The 22,186-nt window shown below is 45.8% G+C and overlaps 1 protein-coding gene across 3 annotated transcripts in view; it reads right to left on the bottom strand.

Annotated features, from left to right (window-relative positions):
* Positions 1-22,186, bottom strand: part of LOC102785547 (TANK-binding kinase 1-binding protein 1-like) — a 41,917-nt gene that overhangs the window by 10,453 nt on the left and 9,278 nt on the right. For all 3 annotated transcript variants that reach the window (XM_006805015.2, XM_006805014.2, XM_087840231.1), the window contains exons 2-8: positions 4,350-4,590; positions 4,106-4,237; positions 3,392-3,496; positions 3,122-3,272; positions 838-1,031; positions 235-302; positions 37-143 (exon numbers count right to left, since the gene is read on the bottom strand). In XM_006805015.2, the coding sequence (XP_006805078.1) occupies positions 37-143; positions 235-302; positions 838-1,031; positions 3,122-3,272; positions 3,392-3,496; positions 4,106-4,237; positions 4,350-4,583 (991 nt within the window). In that variant the 5' untranslated portion in view covers positions 4,584-4,590. The remainder of the gene's footprint in view (positions 1-36; positions 144-234; positions 303-837; positions 1,032-3,121; positions 3,273-3,391; positions 3,497-4,105; positions 4,238-4,349; positions 4,591-22,186) is intronic.

Here is a 22,186-nt window from a genome sequence, read left to right on the forward strand (position 1 = left end):
AAATCCACAAATTAGTCACTCTTTCAGGTTGCTTACCAGGCTCCTGTGAGACATGCTGCAGAAGGTCACTCTGCTTTGCAGCCAGACAGCGAACATGACCCAGCTCCTCTGTGAGCTCTGTGTAAGCTAATGCCAGGTTAACCCTGGAGCACACACACACAGACACATTCATATACATGCATAAGACAATAAACTATAGACTTCTATTTAAATATTCTTTGTAATTAGACTTACTGTTCATCGCCGGCTTTCTTTATCCATTCTACGTCACAGTGTTCACAGTGAGAAGACAGGTCCTGTGACTGACACAGACACACAAAGATCTGTGGTTAGAACTACCAATCACTGAAGGAAAACACGAGATGTGACTGAAAATGATAAATGTTTATAAATTAATATTATTATAAATTAATATTTGGGAGTATGTAAAATAAATCTTAAAGTCTATGCATGGGCTAAATGATTGAAAACCTTTAGTCTGGACTTTCCTCAGTATCCTCCTTTTATCCACAGTCCTAACAATTTCTGAAGATTTATTCATTTATTTTAATTTAAGGGTTGTTTTTTTTTTTTTACCACAATAACTCTGAAAGCCTGCAGCAAGTGGCAGTTTGTTGAATTTGTTTTAAAATAACCTGACATATAATGGGCAATAGCTGTAGCTTATAAGCTTTAACGTTAAAGCTTTAACGTTAAAGCATGGCTGCATGGCAGCACCTTAGTCATGGCTGCCTAAGTGTGCTTTGTTGACCCACAGCAGTTGTGAGATCACAATGTCCTGCAGTCCATCTGTACTCGATCATGGCCAGTTAAGCATTTAAAGCAATTGAGAGGTACCTGTCTTTGTGCTTCCCGCAGCTTTGCTACCTCGTGCTGCAGCCTCTGGACCTCAGCCCTCAATGCCTTCTCTCTCTGAAAAGCCCCCTCAGCCTGGTTCTGCGCACCCTCCAGCTCAGCCTCCAGCTGCTGCACCTTCAGGTCCAAAAGGGCATCCAGACTACAGGAGCTCTGCAGTGTTGGCCCTGGACCATCTGGAAAAAAAAACAAAAACAAAAATGAAAAAAAGAAATGACAGCTTCACATATATCTCCCTGCTCTGGATTTCGCAGTGTAACCCAGTTTGAACAGCGTTAGCAAGGAAATGCTGTTTGGCAGGAAGCCACAGGGGGTGCTGGATGTCATTAAAGAAAGCTAGGAGCAAGGTCCAAGCTCAGGTAAAAATGAAATTCAATATGTTCTGGACCTAAAAGCAAAGCTACACACACTGGGGAGGTTATCATGGGAAAATTTGCTCTAGGCCGAGGAACATCAGCAGCACCTTTGCTGGAAGATAAATTGCTTGTATTGCTCCCTTCATCAAGATACTAACCCCAAATTGCTCTCCGATGCATCCATCGGAGTATGAATGTGTGTGTGAATGTTACCTTAGAAAGCACTTAGAAAAATGTGCTTGTGCGAATGGGTGTGAATGGGTGAATGTAAAAGTTGTGTACAGCGCTTTGAGTGCTCAGAAAGAGTAGAAAAGCGCTATATAAGAACCAGTCCATTTACCATTTACCATTCATCCAGCTCACCAAGTGGCAAGGGCCATTCTTGGTCACACGACAAGTTTTACCAACACATTGACTATGAATTGGTGCTGTTGGAGCGGAGTGGAGCCACAGAGATTAAAGTTCCCATTGTTGTTTATTGTGTCTTATGTGTCATGTTTCTGGTCTGCCTGGTTAATGCTGTCATACCTGTGTGGTGTCATGTTTTCCTGTTTATTTTGAAAGTCCAGTTTTCATGTCGTTGTGTTTTAGTTTACATTTCTTGTGCATCATTATGTTCATCCTAGTCAGCTGTTTCCTCATGTGTCTCCACTTCCCCTGATCACCTCATGTTTGTATTTAAGTCCTTTGTCTATTACTGTTCATTGTCAGGATGTCTGCCAATTTTCCTCATGTCATCTAGTCACAGTCATAGTTCCTGTCACAGTCATAGTTTTACCTTTTGTTATCATGGTCAGTCATAGGTTCGACATAATTTATCATAGTTATGCTTGCTGTTTCATAGTTTCATGTTTTCAGCCGAAATAAAGGCTTGCCTTCAGTTTGCAAACCAGCTCCTTGCCTCCAGTGTCTGTTTTTGGGTCCGCTCCAACAAACACACCGGCACACCCCGCCATGACACTGTGTCCCAAAACCAAAAAGGAGATGAAGCGGTACTTGGGGCTGGCTTGTTATTACTGCAGGCCCTTTTAAACTTTGCTTAGCTAACCAGCTTCTGACCTCACCCGAAAGTGTGTCCCAGAACTTTGTGGGTGGTCAACTCTGTTCGCTGTTACCTCCTACCTAGGAAAGGATCGAACAGGAATCCGAGCAAAGAGCAGAGTTAATTCCGAGAATGAAGGTTCAAGTTGGTCCTTAAATACCCTCACTTTATTGCAGCCCTATGATGAGCAGGTGTACCTAGACCACAGCAGAGACCAGCTCTGCCCCGAATGGAGGAGAAAAGTAAAACGTGTCTTCCAAGGTTGGAAAAAACAGGTCTCAAACTGCCCGAACATCCACACTATGACAGGCAGACCAACGATGCTTGGCAGCACTACTAAGGTGTTTGACTAACGAATGGAAGAACAATCGCAATCATAAAGGATCCTCAAAACGGTCCAGTACCATCAAACCTGCTAATTGCCTGCATCTTCACAACATAGAAGCTCCACTAAAGCATAGCAACCAAGCTGAATAGGCACATGAGTAAACACATGAGCGCGGAGTGCATACTAGAGGGCCATTGCCCTCCGATAGTGGAGAAGACCAGACAGCATTGCTTGGATTGACTACAAGACAGACTATGACCCAATGCCACACACACACTGTACAAGGCTAATAGTGCTCTATAGCATTCATCAGGAATGCCCCGCCCTGCTGTTGGTACAGAAGAATAGCGGGAATAGAATATGTAAAGCAATGAATTTGTGAATCTGACAGATTTTAAATAAATTCAAATCCTGAACTATAACTATGACAGTTACAAACAGTATAGTTTCTACTTGCACTTTATGGATTAGAATATTTCTCCTACTGCTACCATAGACATTTATTTAAGCAGATGTGCCCCTGATATATAAAGAACCCACCTCTCGGTATGTCTAGACTGGCATGGAGTTGAGACTTATGTAAGTCTTTGCTGTGCAGCTCAGTGCTGAGTTTCTGCAGGGAACTATCTCTCTGCCTGAGAGCTGATTCCAGGATGCGGATCCTGTCCACGTGCTGCTCCACTAGAGTTGTCTGTCTCACACAAATGGAAACACAGAAAATTGCAACTGAAACCCAATCTGCTAGGAAATACCTCAGCACAAAATGCGTTTAACAGTACAAAACACATTATTATGTTTGTATGTATTTACCATTTTGTCTAGGTCTCTCTGGACATTGCTTTTCTCCAGGTGAATCTTCTCGTAAGCTTGGATGACTTCTTCCAGTCTCTCTTCTCTCTCTTTGCTCTTTTGGAGCTGAGAAAAATTATTTCTAACAATGTCAATTAATTCCAAATGAAATACAGTATACTGCAGGTATCTAAATTTCAGGAAGATATCTTGTGATATAATTTTACATTTTAAAAGGAGAAAAGTTTCTCCCGTTATGAAGGCCTCCTAGTTACTGAGACATTTGCCATGGCTCAAATGTGTGTTATTGCTTTGCGGTTCCAAGAGGTAACCCCTAGGACTTTTTTTAAGCTTTTTTTTTTCAGTCTGAGGATCTGAAGTATGTCAATGAGGGCATGATCAAATCTGAAAATGAGAGACTTCCTGAACAGTTAATGTAATATTTCTCTTAAACTCCTTGAATTAGAGCTTCACTGTGCAAGTACAGTGCTTGTGGTCCTGACTGCTGTGCAACATCATAACAGTCTTGTATATGTCTCAACACTGTTTTGACTGATGCTCAGCTGTGTGTTCACTATTTGTCAGATTACAAAAAATCCAAACAAGGCTGACAGAGAAAAAACCTCAACATGATTCACATAAGAGACTTGACCAGACACTTCTAACTGATGTCATATAAAATGACTAAGACAACCCACTCATATAAGTTGAAGAGTACTGCATGTCAAATTTTACCTCCTGAGTGAGGGAGTTGATCCTCTGTTGTAGGTTGGTGGTCTGTGACTGGATAGTGCTGGTATCTTTGATGATGGGCTCACAGGAACAACACAGTATTGTCTCCTCTCCAAACTCAGTAATCATAGGGAACTGGGGGACAGGGCACAAACAAAGCATTCCCAACACAGAAATGTTACTGTATACTGTTTTGTGTATGGGGTCTAGGATGTGTGGATATGTGTGTGTGCCTGCTGCTCTCCACCTTGACTTCGTAGTGTTCGAGTTTCCTTTTAATGCTACTGTTCTCCCTCTCCAGACTGGCTAGTCGGAGCTTGATGTCATGGTAGGCAGCAGCCAGGGCCAATCCAGACGGCGGATACATGTCTTCTGGCAGACGACTGGGTGGCCAGCGGATGCCATGCGCAGCCACATCATCTCTGAGGCCCTCTCCTCCTCCTAGCAGCCCCAGCTCTCCTCTGCTGAACAGATCCATCATCAGTTAGCTACAAGGGAAAGAGACAAGATGGGGGAGAATTGTAGAAATTCTTCGCTCTGTTAAGTTACAATAAACTGATCCGTAAGGCCAGTAATGTTAGGTTAGCACTGTTGCCGCAAAGCAAGAAGGTCCTGAGTTCAATTCCACCATCAGGCCAGGGGCTTTCTGTGTGGAGTTTGCATGTTCTCCCCATGCTTGCGTGGGTTCTCTCCGGGTACTCCGGCTTCCTCCCACCGTACAAAGACATGCAGTTATTGGGGATAGGTTAATTGATTAATCTAAATTGCCCATAGGTGTGAGTGCTGTAACCAAAATAATTTCCCCTAGGGATCAATAAAGCATTCTGATTCTGATTACTGCAACAAACTGGAATGGGTGAACAGACAGAAAAACTAGTAGCCATGTGACCTCACCATGCTCCTCCACACCCATTTCACACAACAGGAGCACTAGCAGCAGTAAATGTATAAAAGCCTACATCCTGACAGAAGTTAAAGCCAGTGTGTGTGCAGCCAGGAGTTTATATGTTTCAATGAGGTTGGAGAGTAGAAAAAGATCACTACCTGTAATTTGATACATAGAAGTGGGGCCTAAGACTAATTGATGGGAGCTAACCAAAAATACTGCTAAATGGTGATATATTATTCCATCGTGATCCATCATTATCATCAGTTTTGACATCCAAAACTTTGAGTTAAAACATCCAACACTATTGTCAGAAATGCAGCCATGACAATGCCTTTTGGTACTCTCTGTACAGTCCATACCTGTAAACAAACAGATAATAAATATTTGAGTCAAAAGAAATTGAATTTGGATTCATCACTCCACCTGCTCCAACTAACGTCCAGTCCAGTTTGTGTGTCATTTTGGTTACTTATCCTTTTGTCCCTATTTCCCTTTATTAGGAATGGCTTCTTGAATGCCACCATTCCACTGAGAATATTTCTTCAGCAAATAGTAGTAGATCAAGTGATCAGCCAGATCCATCTCTCATCTAGTGTGTCAGTGTCTCCGATTCTGTCTGTCTGTTCTATTATTTTTTATACGTTGTTACGCCCCTAGTCTAGGCGTGTAGAGACGCACATAAGGTTGGAGGAGAGAGAGACAAATACCCACCCTGGTTCCCAAGCCAAACATCCAAAACCAGTTGTGAGCAAAAAAGGTGATTTTATTGAAGGTAATGAAGCATAGCTCCAGGGTGAACCCAGGCCAAAATAATAAACAAAACAAAGTAAGTCCCACCAGAGAAAACTAACTAAACCCTACGAAAGAAAACAGAACAAACAAATGACAATACTAACCCTCGCTCCCTAACCCGGAAAACAGGAGAAAACTGTTCCCAAAGAAAAAGGCGGCTCACCCCTTCCGCTTCAGCCTAAGGGTGCCTAAGCACTAAGTTAACACAGCAAGAGCGGCTCTCACAGATCACGCTCACACAAATACACAGCAAAAGTATGGGTTGGAAACCAGGGTCAGGACCGCGTCGGTTGTCAAGCTACTCGCTCGCTCCACTCTCTCTCTCTCTCTCCCAGCGGGAGCTCAGAGCGGCTTTTTGAATGCGGTCACGTGTTCCACGGTCCAATCAGCTGCTCACTACTCTTCATTAGGGGAGGGACCTGCAAAGAGTCTTAAGCACAGTAAAGAGACACAGAACAAAACAGCCCACACAGTGTTCTTATGGCCACAGCCGTATTACCCCCCTTCCCAAAATCAAAGACATCTCCTTTGTAGACGTTTTGGACAGTTATGTTTAAAGGAAGACACGGGATAGGGCATCCGCTAACACATTCTCTGTGCCCTTTTTATGGCGAATTTCCAAGTTGAAATCCTGCACCAGGAGAGACCATCTCATCAGCCTTTGGTTCGAGTTCTGCATTTGCATTAGGAATACCAGGGGATTGTGGTCGGTATAAACGATCACAGGCGAGGGGCTGGAACCGACGTACACCTCAAAATGCTCTCTGCGAACAGCAGAGAGAGGGCCTCTTTCTCAATCGTGCTGTACCCTCGCTGATGGACATTGAATTTCTTTGAGAAATAGCCGATTGGGTGATCCACACCATGATGGTCTTCCTGTAGCAATACGGCACCTGCTCCGTTTGCACTAGCATCTACCTCTACTTTAAAAGGGCGTGCAAAATCAGGGGCAGCCAGCACTGGCGCACTGCACAGGAGAGTCTTAACAGCCAGGAACGCACTCTGACACGCAGAGGACCACACAAAAGGTTTCAACACACTAGTGAGGCTAGTGAGGGGTGCGACCACTTCCGCGAAATTTTGACAGAAACCCCGGTAGTAGCCCACCATGCCGAGAAAACGGCGGAGCTCACGCCTAGTCCGAGGGGCAGGAAAGTCCAGTATGGCCTGGATTTTGGCCAAGATAGGGCGCACTTGTCCCTGACCCACCTGTTTTCCTAAGTACGTCACCGTGGCTTTACCAAAATCACACTTGGCGAGGTTGAGGGTGAGGGATGCCTTTTCCAGGCGATGGAACACATCAGTGAGTGTCTCCTAATGCTCTGACCAGGTGTCTGAATAGACGACAATATCATCTAAATACACTTCACACTTGCAGACGCCTCCCAGCACGATATTCATGAGCCGTTGGAATGTGGCGGGAGCGTTGCGCAACCCGAAAGGCATGACAGTGTACTGAAGAAAATGGTCAGGAGTAACAAAGGCAGAGATTTCGGCCGCACGTGATGTTAGAGGAACTTGCCAATAGTCCGAGAAAGGAGTGTCCGAGAAAAGATTAGGATGATTCTCAATCAACCGACACACGTCGTTTTGAACATCATCATCTACCTCAGTTAAATGTGACCTTAAATCACGTAGGATTTCAGAATTCCTAAATCGTGCACAGCCCACAGCACAACCGAAAACCAAATCATCACCTACTGGGTCATACCGGGTTTCGGAACCTGGCACCCCCACAGTCGCAACTGTTGACACACCACCAGCAAAGTAGGGCTTCATCATATTAATATGACACACACGACACTTTTTCCTTCGCTCTGGGGTGTCGATGACATAATCCGTGTCACTCAATTTCGCCTGCACTGTATACGGACCACTGAACTTTGCCTGGAGAGAAGATCCAGGGACCGGTAGAAGTGTTAGAACTTTATCACCAACCTCAAATTTCCTTTGCACAGCTTTCTCATCAAACTTCCTCTTCATCTTACCCTGCGCTGCAACGAGAGCATCGCGTGCGATTGCACATGCTTTATGCAAGCGCTCTCTAAATGAACTCACATAATCCAACACATTTTCCTTAGGAGCATCTGTGTCAGACAGGAAGTTCTCCTTGAGCAGTCGCAACGGGCCACGCACTGTGTGACCTAACACCAGCTCAGCAGGGCTAAATCCTAGCGATTCCTGCACGCTTTCCCTCACTGCTAAAAGGAGCAGCGGCAACCCCTCATCCCACTCCTTTCAATGTCTGATGAAACCGCTCGAGTGCACCTTGCGACTCCGGATGATAGGCACTAGATTTCTGATGTTTAATGCCAAGTGATTGCAAAACTTGAGCAAAAATCTTAGACATGAATTTAGAGCCTTGGTCGGTTTGGACAGCCTTTGGTAACCCGAAAGTAGAAAAGAAGTTCACCAACGCCTTAATAACTGGTTTAACCTTAAGGGTGTGCAATGGAATTGCCTCGGGAAAACGGTGGTAGGTTTTTCTAATACCTAAATGTCCAGAAAAGCTGTCATGGGCAAGACTAAGAACTTTGTGTCGGTACTGTTGAGGCACCAGAACCTGCTTAAACACATTCCAGCCCAGATCACCAACTGTAGGCGGATACCAGGTACGCATCAACACATCATCCTTAACACTGTAAACACGAGGATACTGGTCACTAGAGTTGGCAGCTGAAAAACAACCCACAAGAGTCGGGTCACTGTGTTGTGCCAAAACAAAATCCTTTTTGTTAACTCCCAAAGGCAGTTGAGATGTCACTGATGGGCTAATAGACAGCATCGCCTCAGAGTTGCCTGTCAGCGGGTCACAGGTTTTAGATTCAGGCTCCGGCTCACCACCAGCGCAGAGAAAAGAATCAGACAAATCAACATCACCATACCTGCGCTTGTGCGCGCGAGTTACAGCGCAGGCAGGAAAAACAGAGGGGGAGCGCTCAGCAGCAGGGTCAGATAACAAAGTATCAGGCACAGGATTCTCAACCACTCTCGGGGTAGAAAACACTTTCCCGTTCGCTAAATCATTCCCCAGAATCATCGCAACTCCGGGCACTGGCAACTGATCGCGCACTCCAACCGGTACCGAACCCAAAACGAGCAGCGATTGAAGAAACACATTGTGTAGTGGTACTCGTAGCACATCCATTTTTACTCCCCAGACAAGAGCATCCGAACCACAAAAAGAGTCATCAGAAAAAGGTAGAATACCCCTCAAAATGAGTGTCTGCGCGGCTCCAGTGTCACGCAAAATCGTGATCGGCACCCGATCCTCCTCTTTTCCGTTCAAAGAAACAAATCCTTCCGACACAAAGGGACGGTAGCTGTCATCAAAGCTTTCACTTCCCACTTCATTGCTAGGTGAAGTGGAAGCAGACATAGAACGAACGAAACCCACACTTTTCGGCTTCCTTACCGTGTGGGCCTGCTCCCTGCGCTATACTGATGGGCAAACAGCGACGAGGTGCCCGATTTCATGACAATAAAAACATTTGCGATCTGACACAGGAATAGCAGCAGAACGTGTCTGGCGCTTAGGGGAAACCCTATAACTTTTGGCAGGATGAGTTGCGGAAGTGTACTCACGGCGCGCCGTCGAAAGTTTGGCACGATGAGTTAACACAAATTCATCGGCAAGGACAGCGGCTTTAGACAATAACCCCACCTTCTGTTCGTTAAGGTACACCATGTAGAATGACCACTCGGTAGCTTTCTTATGATGCTGCTTTATTGAACATGTGTACCCAGTATATGACATCTCCCCCCTTTTCATGTTATTTCCAATAACAAAGCCCAAATAGAACAGCAACGACATAATGATAACACGTGACACTATAATAGCCTCTGGGCGGTTCTCTTAAGGACCGGGCACAATTGGCTTACTGTCGGCCTGAAGGGCGGTGTCCACTAAACAGGACTTATTAAACATGGTAAACCTTTAAGGCAATTAACTCAACCAGGTAACAGCAGTATTGGTTGCAGCTCAAAACATAAGTGCAAAACAGCAACAATACAACATTCCCACTCCCCAGTCCTTCCTTCTCTCCCATTATCCCAGTGTCTACAAATCCAGCCTCTTGACTGGCTTGCGTACCCGGCCGCACCTTGTGCGTAACTGATCCGGTACATCGGCGTGAGTGGGTGCAAGCGTTGGGGCCAGAGTAGGGGCCAAAGGTGGGGTCTCTGGAGTGGATGCACCATTGCACTGAGATGGCAGCTCCTCAGTGTCTACAGTGGGTGTTGGAAGGGGTTGTGGCATAGCTCGTGGAGATGGTTCGAGGCGGAGATGGCGGCGGTTCCGTCGCAGCACCGCACCTTGGGGTGTGGCAACGAGATAGGACCTCGGAGTGACGCTCTCCTTGGAGATGATGGCCGGTGTTGCCCAAGCCTTCTCCTGGTCCAGCTTAGTTAGGACAGCATCCCCTGGATGGAGTGGAGGTAGGGGCTTAGTACCATGGCGGTGGTCGTAGTAGAACGCCTGCTTGGCCTTCTGACCAGCATCCCTTTGTTTGACCTCTCTTTTGTTGGGCCATTTAGGTTGAAGATTCTTCTCCAAGGTAGGCAGGGTTGTCCTGATCTTCCTCCCCATAATAAGTTCCGCTGGGCTGAAGCCTGTAGTGGTACAGGGAGTAGACCTATAGCACATTAGTGCTATCAGTGGGTCATTGTGCCGGAGGATTTTCTTTGCAGTCTGTACTGCCCTCTCTGCGTGACCATTTCCCTGTGGGTGGTGGGACTAGACGTTATGTGGGCGAAATCCATCTCTCTCGCGAAGGCCTGGAACTCAGAGCTGGAGAACTGAGGGCCATTGTCACTCACCACCTTGTCAGGGATCCCAAACCTAGCAAAGGTCGACTTCAGTTTCTGAACAACTTGGCCACTGGTCGTGGATGGTAGGTGCAGTATTTCCAGAAAAACGTGAGTAGTAGTCTGACACAACAAGGTAATTATTCCGGTTGTGTTCACAGAGATCCAGGGCTATCCTTTGCCATGGACGATCCGGCAAAGGTGTGGAGATGAGCGGCTCCCTTGTCTGTGTTGGCCTCTGTGCCAGACATGTGTGGCACTGCAGCACTGCATTCTTTAGCTCAGTGGAAAGCCCCGGCCACCACACAGATGAATTAGCCCTATCCCTGCACTTGGTGAGGCCTTGGTGCCCTTCAGGTAGTTTGTGTAGGATGGCTGTTCTCTGTGACTTTGGAATGACAATTCTGCAGCCTCGTATAACCAGGCCGTCAGCCTCTGATAGCTCGTTTTTCACTTTCATGTACGCTTTAATGTTCAATGGCACACTAGCTCCGTATGCAGGCCAACCCCTGCGTATGTACGTGATGACAGTCTGTAGTTCAACATCCGTTGCAGTGGCTGCTTTAATGCTTTCCATTCGGCTTGGGGATGCTGGAATGCCCTGTAACACGGTGGCTATGTAGCAGTCCACTTCACTGTGAGTGCTAGTGTCTTCCTCAGCCCGAGTCTGTGGGCTCCGTGACAACGTATCGGCGATGACAAGTGTTTTGCCAGGGACATAGACGGCCTCCGGCTTGTACCTCATGAGCCTCATCAGGAGGCGTTGACACCTCAATGGAACATTGTCAAGGTCCCGGCTATTGACCAGGGGCACCAAAGGTCTATGGTCGGTCTCAAGCCTGAAGCGATCTAAGCCACATAGATACTTATCAAACTTCTCACAGGCCCAAACACTTGCCAAACACTCCTTTTCGATTTGTGCGTAGCGGGTTTCAGCCTCCGTGAGGCGTCTAGAGCAGTAGGCAGCAGGTTTCCACTCTGCGCCATGAAGCTGAAGCAGCACAGCCCCAAGCCCGTAGCTACTGGCGTCAGCAGATACGGCTGTGAGTCTGTTGACGTCATAGAAGGCAAGAACAGGTGCTGATGTAAGCGCACTCTTAATGTTCTCGAAGGCTGCCTGCTGTGGGTGGCCCCAGGTCCAACTGTTTTTGCTTTTAAGCAACTCGTACAATGGCTGGCATACTGTGGCAAGAGCAGGAATATATCTGCCCAGGTAATTAACCATTCCTAGGATCCGTTTAAGCTCTTGCACATTTTCTGGTGACGGCAGCTGAAGAATGGCGTTCACTTTCTCAGGGTCTGGCCTGACCCCAGAATAGTCGATCAGGTGCCCTAGGAAGCGAAGCTGGCTCTGTCTGAAGGAGCACTTCTCTCAGTTGAGCTTCAATCCGGCTAACTCAATGCGCTGCAGCACCTTCTCAAGTCGGGTGTCGTGTTGTTCCATGGTGGCCCCATAGACCAGGATGTCATCCATAAAGACCTCCACACCTTCGAGCCCCTCTAAGGTCTCCAACATCTTTCGCTGAAAGATCTCTGGTGCACTTGTTATCCCAAAGGGCAGCCTCTTAAAGCAATACCTGCCAAATGGCGTGATGAATGTCGTTAGTTTGCAACTCTCGTGATGCAATGGGATCTGCCAAAATCCACTGGCTGCATCCAGCGAGGAGAAGACCGTTGCCCCACTCAACCTGGACATGGTTTCCTCAGGGGTAGGCAAGATATAGCGCTCTCTTTTGACAGACTTATTCAGTTTTGTCAGATCAACGCAGATCCTGGCCCTTGCTGTGTTCTTCTTCAAGACAGGCACCATTGGTGCACACCATTCGGTAGGTTGGGTCACCCTCTCAATGACACCATGGTTCTCCATTCTTTGTAGTTCCTCCTTCACTTTCTGCAGCATGGGGAAAGGCACACAGCGTGCCGTATGCACCGCGTATGGCACAGCATCGTCCCTTAACTGAATTTTGACTGGCTCAGTTTTTAGTGTTCCGTGTTCACCGTAAAGTGGTTGGTTCCTGGTGGCAGTGATCGTTGCTTCATCAATTCTTCTCACCAGGTTCATCTGCACTGACAAGGAGCGGCTGAGAAGGTTGCTAACTCTGTGTCCACGAACCACATACACCTTGGACAGGTAGTCTTTGCCTTTATAACTTATTGTGGCCTTTAAGTAGCCGAGACATAACAGCTCTCCTCCGGGGCTATCTAGAGGGAGATTACAAGGCTCTAGTGTTCTCTTATGAGCAAGTGTGTGGAACGTGTCTTCATTTATGATAGTGACATCTGCTCCTGTGTCAATCTTAAATTCTATTGGGGCAGAGTCTAGCAGTAACTGCACAGTCCATGCTTCGCTATTTCCTTTTGCATTACACACTGAGCCTAGAAAATATGAGGCCTGCTCGCTTTTCTCTGTCTCTGTAACCTCATTCACTGATCTGGTGTTACGACACACCCTGGCCCAGTGTCCAATTTTTCGGCAGCCATGGCAAACAGATTTTGCTGCCGGGCACCTTTCATCCCTGGCATGCTGTGTCTTCCCACATTTACCGCATTTCTTGTCACGCCCCGCCCATTTTTTTTTCTGCGGGTAGCCTGCCTCGCTGTTGTTGTGATTTCCAGTCCATGCTTTTCCGTTTATCCCGTACCCCCTGTACTGAGCCTCCCGCATCTCCCTGCAAGCTGACCTGCGCTGCGACCTCCTCTGACTGTCTGACGATCTGGGTCGTTTGCGCCAATGTGAGGTCCTTCATCAGCTGTAGCCTGCGGGAGAGGTCCTTGTCTCATATCCCGACCACAATACGATCGCGGATATTTTCCTCTTTACATGCACCAAACTCACAGTGCTCTGAGAGGTCATACAGGGCTCGGATAAAACTCTCCGCCGTTTCGCCTGGCCGCTGGACACGTTGATGGAAACATGCTCTCTCATGTATAATGTTCCTCTGCGGGAAAAAATACTCGTCGAACTTCCTCATTACGACGGCGAAGTCGTCACGACTTTCATCGGTGGCGAAGGTGAGTGACTTGTAAATGTTCTCTGCTTCATTTCCCATCGCGTAGATTAGGCAGCTCACCTGTACTTGTCCTTCATCTTTGTGGACTTTCGTTGCAATCCTGTAGCGCTCGAAACGCTGTTTCCGGTCGGGCCATTCTGTCGGCTTATCGAAGGGGAAGCTTGTTGGGGGATTAAACTTAGCCATTGTGTTGTTTTCTCCCTTATGGCGTTATTCCGGCGATGGTCCGGGTCACTTCTGACACCATGTAGAATGACCACTCGGTAGCTTTCTTATGATGCTGCTTTATTGAACATGTGTCCAGCATGGGTTATAACAGCACAACAACAAGTGTGGCAGCTAAGAGAAGAACTGCACATCGGCAGCCCTGCCGCAAAGCATGTCATGGTGGCGTAAAGCCTCAACGCCCACCCGCTCGACACAGGCAACCCAGTATATGACACACCACAATATTTTCAGGGAGACATGTCTTAAACTCCTCCAGCAGGATCAACTCTTTCAGCTGAGTAAAGTTCTCTGCTTTACTGGCAGCCAACCACTTGTCAAATAAGACAGCTTTCTCACGTGCAAACTCCACAAACGTTTGACTGTCGGACTTGCTAGAGGCACGAAACTTCTGCCGATACGCCTCCGGGACTAATTCATAAGCCCGCAAAATACTGGATTTGACAATCTCATAATCCAGACTGTCAGCAATGGAAAGACTCGCACAAACCTCCTGCGCTCTTCCTACTAATTTACATTGCAACAACAAACTCCAGACATCCTTTGGCCATTTTAAAGTGGTTGCGATGCGCTCAAAAGCAGTGAAATAGGAATCAACCTCCCCCTCCCTAAAAGGAGGTACCAAAACAATCTGCTTGCTAGCGTTAAACTGGTCTACGATGGAAGTGTCGGGGAGTGTACTCACACGGACGGACGGGAACAGCGTCTTTCGCTCGAGGAGGATCCAGCTCCATAGCTCGTATGCGGAGATGCATGGGCTCGACTTCCTTAGCCTTAGCCTCCAGCTCCACCTCCTTCAAGCAAAGGGCAAGCTTGAGATCTTCCGTCACCAAACCTGCCGCAACCTGGCCAGTCGGGTCAAATTTAGGAGATTGAACGGCGACAGGAGCTTCCGCCCCCGACGTCATCCGCCCCTTGGAAGGTTTCGGGACGGCCCCAGCAGCTTCCGCCCCCACTGCCGTCTCCAAACTCCCAGACCCACTCGGCGAGGTTTTCTGCCCCCCAAACACTCCCCTGTCCACCAGTTTCTCTATCAAACATTGTTTAATTTCTGCCTTCTTAGAATGCAACGGAACATCCACATTAAATAAATTAGCCACTACTAACTAATCTGATTTTGTGCACCGCTCCAACTTTTCAATGGAGGGCTGTTGCGCAAAATCATCCATGTCAAACGACATCACGAGCAAAGCAAAAAAGAAAAACACAACTCTGCAGACAACTAACCGCATCCGCGCACTCCAGAGCCGCAAAACTCGCACCTACCGCATAGGGCTTTGGAGTTGACGTCACGCTGCAATGCATTATGGGAGCGCAGCGCCATTTTCGGGGTCTACGAATCAAAACAAACACACTGTTGGAACGACGACTACAAGAAAGATGCTTAAAAGCAGCTCTAAAGAGAATGAACTGTATAGAGACCGATTGCGTCCAGAGGTGAAGCGGCGGTACTTGCAGAAAATAGCGTGCATTGGAAATGTGGACCCGTATGAAATACAGCCGTGGAGTAGAAACCCTGAAGACCAACCGCTATTGACGTAGCCTGACATATTTTCGTACCTTGTCTGTGGAGTCAGCGCGTACAAGTCGTCATTCAAACAAAGGTAAGTCAGCTCGAGTACTGCGTGTGAAATGCGTTTGAATTTCCCCCGAACATTCACATTAGTGCAGCATAAATTCGTTCACAAGGGGGAAATTACAGTGAGAACATGTGGAGGCTGTTAGAGGGATAACATAGTGAGTTCAGTGCATTGATGTGACATTGTCCTGAAGGATTTAGTTATTCTTTATGGTTAAAGGAATTGCACTAATTTATTCATATTTATTATAAATAATCCTAATTATACATCTTGCTTCCATGTTTGTATCCTGTGTCACTAAAAATACATTTTATTTTAATTTTATACATTGATTATTGACCTGCAGAATCTCCTTATCATATTAAGGGATTCATAATTGTCACTTTATGCTTTCTCCATCTTGAAAGTGATGACATCCTTGCATTACATACTTTAGGTTCAGACGAATGAAACTCCCCGCCTACCCACACCCTCCACGACGTTTCCCCCCCACCGCAAACGCAAAAAGGAAACGAACCAATCACACGAACGAAAAGGGACGAGCCCCCATTTATGTTACGCCCCTAGTCTAGGCGTGTAGAGACGCACATAAGGTTGGAGGAGAGAGAGACAAATACCCGCCCTGGTTCCCAAGCCAAACATCCAAAACCAGTTGTGAGTGAAAAAGGTGATTTTATTGAAGGTAATGAAGCATAGCTCCAGGGTGAACCCAGGCCAAAATAATAAACAAAACAAACTAAGTCCCACCAGAGAAAACTAACTAAACCCTACGAAAGAAAACAGAACAAACAAATGACAATACTAACCCTCGCTTCCTAACCCGGAAAACAGGAGAAAACTGTTCCCAAAGAAAAAGGCGGCTCACCCCTTCCGCTTCAGCCTAAGGGTGCCTAAGCACTAAGTTAACACAGCAGGAGCGGCTCTCACAGATCACGCTCACACAAATACACAGCAAAAGTATGGGTTGGAAACCAGGGTCAGGACCGCGTCGGCTGTCAAGCTACTCGCTCGCCCCACTCTCTCTCTCTCCCGGCGGGAGCTGTTAGAGCGGCTTTTTGAACGCGGTCACGTGTTCCACGGTCCAATCAGCTGCTCACTACTCTTCATTAGGGGAGGGACCTGCAAAGAGTCTTAAGCACAGTAAAGAGACACAGAACAAAACAGCCCATACAGTGTTCTTATGGCCACAGCCGTAACATATGTAGATACAATACTGTTTTGTCTCTTGTGGTGTGTGCCTTTTTATGCTTAACTGGTTTATATATGACGGTGGCCGAACAGTTGCCTAACAAACAAGAGACTTTGTTATGGTTTGAAAGGTCTTCAAAAACCCCGGAGAGCAACTCCACCAGAACATCTCCTTGGAAGCAAAATGTAATGAGGGGTGGCTCCCCACTGTTTTCACAGTACTGAATATTTTATTGATTGACTGATTAACTGCAAATATCCATTCCAAATATCCTTTAGTGGTATAAAGTTTGCATATGGATCTTTAACAGACCAACAACAGCTCAGGACAGTTTGTGGAACAGAAACAACATGTAATCTATTGCTTGTGATTCTGGATGCATGCATACTGATTCATATCGGTTTACTTGAAATTAATATTTTCAAATAAAAAAAGGAAAGAAAAGGGAATGGCTGGCAGCGGAGAGTCACTCAAACATGTGACCATGGTTAAAACCACACATTTTGTTCATGCTGAATGTAACAAAAAACATAATTCCAATGCACCCCCTACCATCCCACCCCTCACATCAAAGTCTCTGCCTCTCTCACACACATTCAGCCCACATACTGCCTGTGTTTGTTGTCATTTTCTCCATTTTGGCTCTAAATTTTCAAATCAATTCACTTAGCTGTATTATTAAGGCATTTTTACAGAAGCACAGTCAGCATCAGCCAAGGACAGACCAGGGCAAGCTCATATGTATTCATCACATGGTTACCCCTTCACTAAAACACAAACACAGTGGATTCTACATCCATGTTATCCACACACTGTTTCTCTATACTTGAGTTGCTCTTTGCTGATGACACAGGCTTAACATCCCACAAGGAAGACACCTGAAACAGCTTGTTACTTGTCTCTTCTATGCTTACAAGGAATTCAGGCTTGCTGTAAGTTTAAAGAAGATGCAAGTCATGGCACGGGGTAAAGATCACCCTCCAAAACATCGCCATAGATGGGTACAACCTACAATCATTCTTTGTAGCAGTGAAGCCTCGACCAACTACATGAGGCATGAGAGAAAACTTCCACCTGAGGTGCCTGCAGCGCATTCTGTGGATTCAAAGACTAAACAAAGTGCCCAATTCAGAGGTCCTGAAATCCACAAACATGGACAGCACGTTTGCCCTTCTTTGTGAGTGGTACGTTCATTGTCTTGGCCACATCAGTCAAATGGAACTTGGCTGCATCCTTGAAGGACCTGGCGAGTTGATGAAGGGCTTGTGACCAAGCAAGACCAAGCACCCATGGCTGCACTTTAAAGATGTATGTAAAAAAAGACATGAAACTGTGCAGCATAAATACCATGGCATGAAAACTCGGCTCACTTGATCGCTCAGTCTGGCGCCTCACTGTCAGGAGGGGAGTGGAAAAGGCAGAGGAAAACAGGGCTGCACACATCTCTGAAAAGAGAGCCAGAAGGGAGGCAGACAAACACCAGCCTCATCAGACGTCTTCTTGTGTCTGCGACGCATGCGATTGAGACTACCACTCATGGACAGGACTTCTCAGTCATGCACACTGATGCTGGCATACCTGAAAGAACACCTGTCTGAATGTTACAACATCACTTCTTGACACGGAAGGATGCCGCCGCAAAAACTCTTCTGATTATTTATTGGAGTTTATATGATATGTGGAGGCGCGTTGTCTGCGGTGCCGCTGCATGGACCACAGACGCACCTGAGCGACATCTGCAATCACGCCTCGCCAGGTTTAAAGTGTGAACTAGGTTTAAAGGTTCTGTTACAGACACCTTTAATTCTACTACATGAAGTTAATGCTAAAATTACTTCTGAAGTATGATTAAATATAAAAATCTATGGGGTTCTTTGAATAAAAATACAAAGATTATTGTTACTCTTGCCCCAAAAAGGAAGAAAATACAAAGAAAAGAAATGTCATATTTTTTGTTTTTTTTCTTGGTCTGGCTTCAGTGGGATTTATCTCCTCTATTGGCCAATTTATTATTCCAGCTGGGTATCTGATGACTAGTGGGGCGTATGTATTGAAGGTGAGTTAATGTCTTACTTGAAGTAGTATACAGCTTGATGTTATTCATGTACACAAGGTATCTGATGGTCATTCTAGTCCTGAATGTATATTCCAGTCTCTTCCACTCTTCATACTGCAGGGACCGTGCATTACCTTGGTATATTCTGCACTTGACGGTAGATAGTGCCTTGGAGTTGGCCTTCAGTGTTGTCTTCCACGTTCAACACTGAGTTCCTGATGAATGTTATAAGTGCATTATTAACCTTGTATAGTGCTAAGGACTCCAGTATCCATGTGCTGTGCATTGAGTCACAGAGTGCCTTGTAGCCAATACAGACAATGCTCGGGTCTGTCTGGTCAACTGCTCTGTGAACCAATAGCTGGGGCTTTACGCCCTGTTGTTGTTGATGATGTTTTTTGTTTTTTTTGCAATATGTCTCTGAAGTGTGCTCATATATGTGCTTATTCAACTTGGGTGCTATGATATCTGAGAGGAGCTTCCATGTTGTGGAGAGGCAGATAATTGGCCAATAGCTTGATGTTGTTTTACCCCTTTTAGGGATCTTCTTTGATAGCTATTGTTCTGCCCTGTGTTGGACAGTGTGAATGAGTACATACTGTTAGCAGACATTTTATTTGTACTGCAATCCATAGATTGCTATTAGCTTCTTCATTCAGTAGTTGTGGGACAATGTCTGGTCCTGGTGCTCTCCAACTCTTCATGCTGTTGTTGGATACCTTCCTTTGTGATGTTGATCTCTTGGAGGTTGCTTTTTTCCTACTCTTAGGCCCACCAGCCACTTGGCATTGGTGTAGTGCAGGGGTCGGCAACCTGCGGCTCCAGAGCCGCATGCGGCTCTTTAGTCCTTATACTGCGGCTCCGCGTGGTTTGGGAAAATAAATTAGTATTTAGCTGAAGTGTATTTTATTTGTGTTTAGTTCTTTTTTTTAAAACTTGTAGTTCTAAATTGGAAGATTATTGTGATATTGAAATATAAAAATAAAATTATATTCTATTATTTTTTCATCGCTCAAAATAAGCGTCACACTCGCGGAATCCGGTGTACCCGCCGAAACGCCGTGCATTTATCGAGACTTTCAACCCCAGGTAGGCCAATTATGGATCTTCGGATCCACATTATGTCAGCAGCTATTCTCCACCGTGAACTATGTTAAAGACAAACACCGCTCACGCCTGACAGATGACAGCTTACAGTCCTGCGTAAACTGACTTCGTACAGCCCCGATTAGCAGACGCTGTGCGCAGAGGTTCGGGACCATAAGTCTTATTGTAAACATATCACGGCAGACCGACGATGTTTGCATGAACACGCTTTTCAGCATCTCTTTATTGACCACTTTTCATACACGGTTGCTGTACGCATACAGCCGGCTATAGCTTTTCACCTCACAGCCCGACATACACCACCAACAACACAACAGCACAGATAGCGCAGACGTAAAGGCAGCGAGGCATGATTGCGGGTGTGGCTCAGGTGCGTCCGCCTCCCCTGCAGCAGCGCTGCAGACCACGCCCCACCGCACGCATTAACCTGGTAAAATACATATTTAGGCAGAATTTTGCAAATATCTACTTTTAATTTTTCAGCAGCATAGTGCTTTTTTATTTTTTAAAAGTCAGGTCAAGGCTCCAACAGCCCAAAGGCGATATAAGGGTGGTGGCTGAGAACAGTTTTTGTTTGCTACATGATTCATTTTAGTTCAGGTTGGTGTCTTTCCTTTTGTTATATTTCTTTAAGAGTTCAAAATGTGTTGATTACATAAATAAAATGTAATTTTCTCTGTAGCACTTCATGGATTTCATAAGCAACACACCTTAGTTGTTCACACAAAGCATAAAGGTAAAAAACAATATATACAGTGTTATCTTCATTTTAGATGTCAAAAAGTATTTGTGGCTCCGAGTGTTTTCTTTTGCGTGGAAACCGAGTCCAAATGGCTCTTTGGGTGTAAAAGGTTGCAGACCCCTGGTGTAGTGGGACACCTTTTTCTCTCAGATGTTCTTCTAATATTGCTTATTTTCATTTCTGGGTAGGTCTGCCCTTGAAGCTGACAATACACCATGGATGGATCTTTGGAGAACAGACCATTTATTCTTTTGGCCTCTGCTTCCCTGGTATATCTCTTCAGCTAAGTGACCAGAGCTGTGAGTCTCTGTATGGCATATTCCAGACCCTCTGTTATAGAAACCCTGTTGTACCTCTTTATCATTAGTTAACTAACATCCTTCCTGATTTTGGCTTCCATTCTTCTTTTTCTTTGTATCTGTGGAGTTTCATCTTATACCGAAGTGCTTCTAGGATTAATGTGGCAGTGATGTAACTGAGTTAAATGGTTTTAGTAATACTGTTAGTAAGAATCTGGTTAGATACCATATTTCTATGATTTTCAGGGCCAAGTACAATAACCTCAGTTTTATCTAAATTAAGAAGCAGAAAGTTAGCGGCCATACAGGTCTTTATGTCTTTAACTAATTGCAGTTTAACTAATTGGTGTGTGTTATCTTTCTTCATAGATAGATAGAGCTGGGTGTCATCAGCATAGCATGCTATGTCTTCTAATGATACTGCCTAGGGGAAGCATGTATAATGTAAACAGAATTGGTCCTAGCACTGAACCCTGTGGAACTCCATAGTTGACCTCAGTGTGTGAAGAGGACTCTCCATTTACATGCACAAATTGGAGTCTATTAGATAGATATGATACAAACCACTGCAGTGCAGTACCTGTAATACCTACAGCGTGCTCTAATTGCTCTAATAGGATATTATGGTCAACAGTATCAAGCGCTGCCCTGAGGTCTAGCAGGAAGGGCACAGAGATGAGTCCACTGTCAGAGGCCATAAGAAGATCATTTGTAACCTTCACTAAAGCTGTTTCTGTGCTGTGATGAGCTCTGAAACTTGACTGAAACTTCAAATAAGCCATTCCTCTGCAGATGATCTGTTAGCTGTTTGACATCTACTCTTTCAAGGATTTTTGATATGAAAGGAAGGTTGGAGATTGGCCTATAATTAGCTAAGACAGCTGGGTCTAGAGATGTTTTTTTAAGTTTAAGTTTTTTAAGGTTTAACTACAGCAGCTCCTGTAATCAGTCTTTCAATTTGTAAACATACCACAGCATCTTTCATTGCTGTTGCTGTCACGTTACACATACACACAGCTGCAGCATTTCAGCGCACTGCTGCAGCTGTGTGTATGTGTAACGTGACAGCAACAACACAGACAGAACCCAGTGCAGACCTTAAAGCCGGCAAGGCGTGATTGCGGATGCCGCTCAGGTGCGTCCGCCTCCCCTGCAGCGGCACTGAGGCCAGGGAGCCATCCGGCCAAACCTACTCTAGAGGGAATCTGCCCAGAACGTCGGCACCCCTGACTTGTCCAGCGCCGACAGCAAAGCTTGTCCAGGGGTTGGCCACGTGGCAAGCGATGGTGCAGGTTCCACAATAGAAGCTCCTGAAAGCTGAAGGCTCTGCCTACCATTATACTTTTAAAGAACCACAAGTCACCTCTATTAGGGTGAGATGGGACTAG

The sequence above is a fragment of the Neolamprologus brichardi genome, chromosome 4, assembly GCF_056152115.1.
Source record: "Neolamprologus brichardi isolate AB-2024 chromosome 4, ASM5615211v1, whole genome shotgun sequence".
NCBI lineage: Eukaryota > Metazoa > Chordata > Actinopteri > Cichliformes > Cichlidae > Neolamprologus > Neolamprologus brichardi.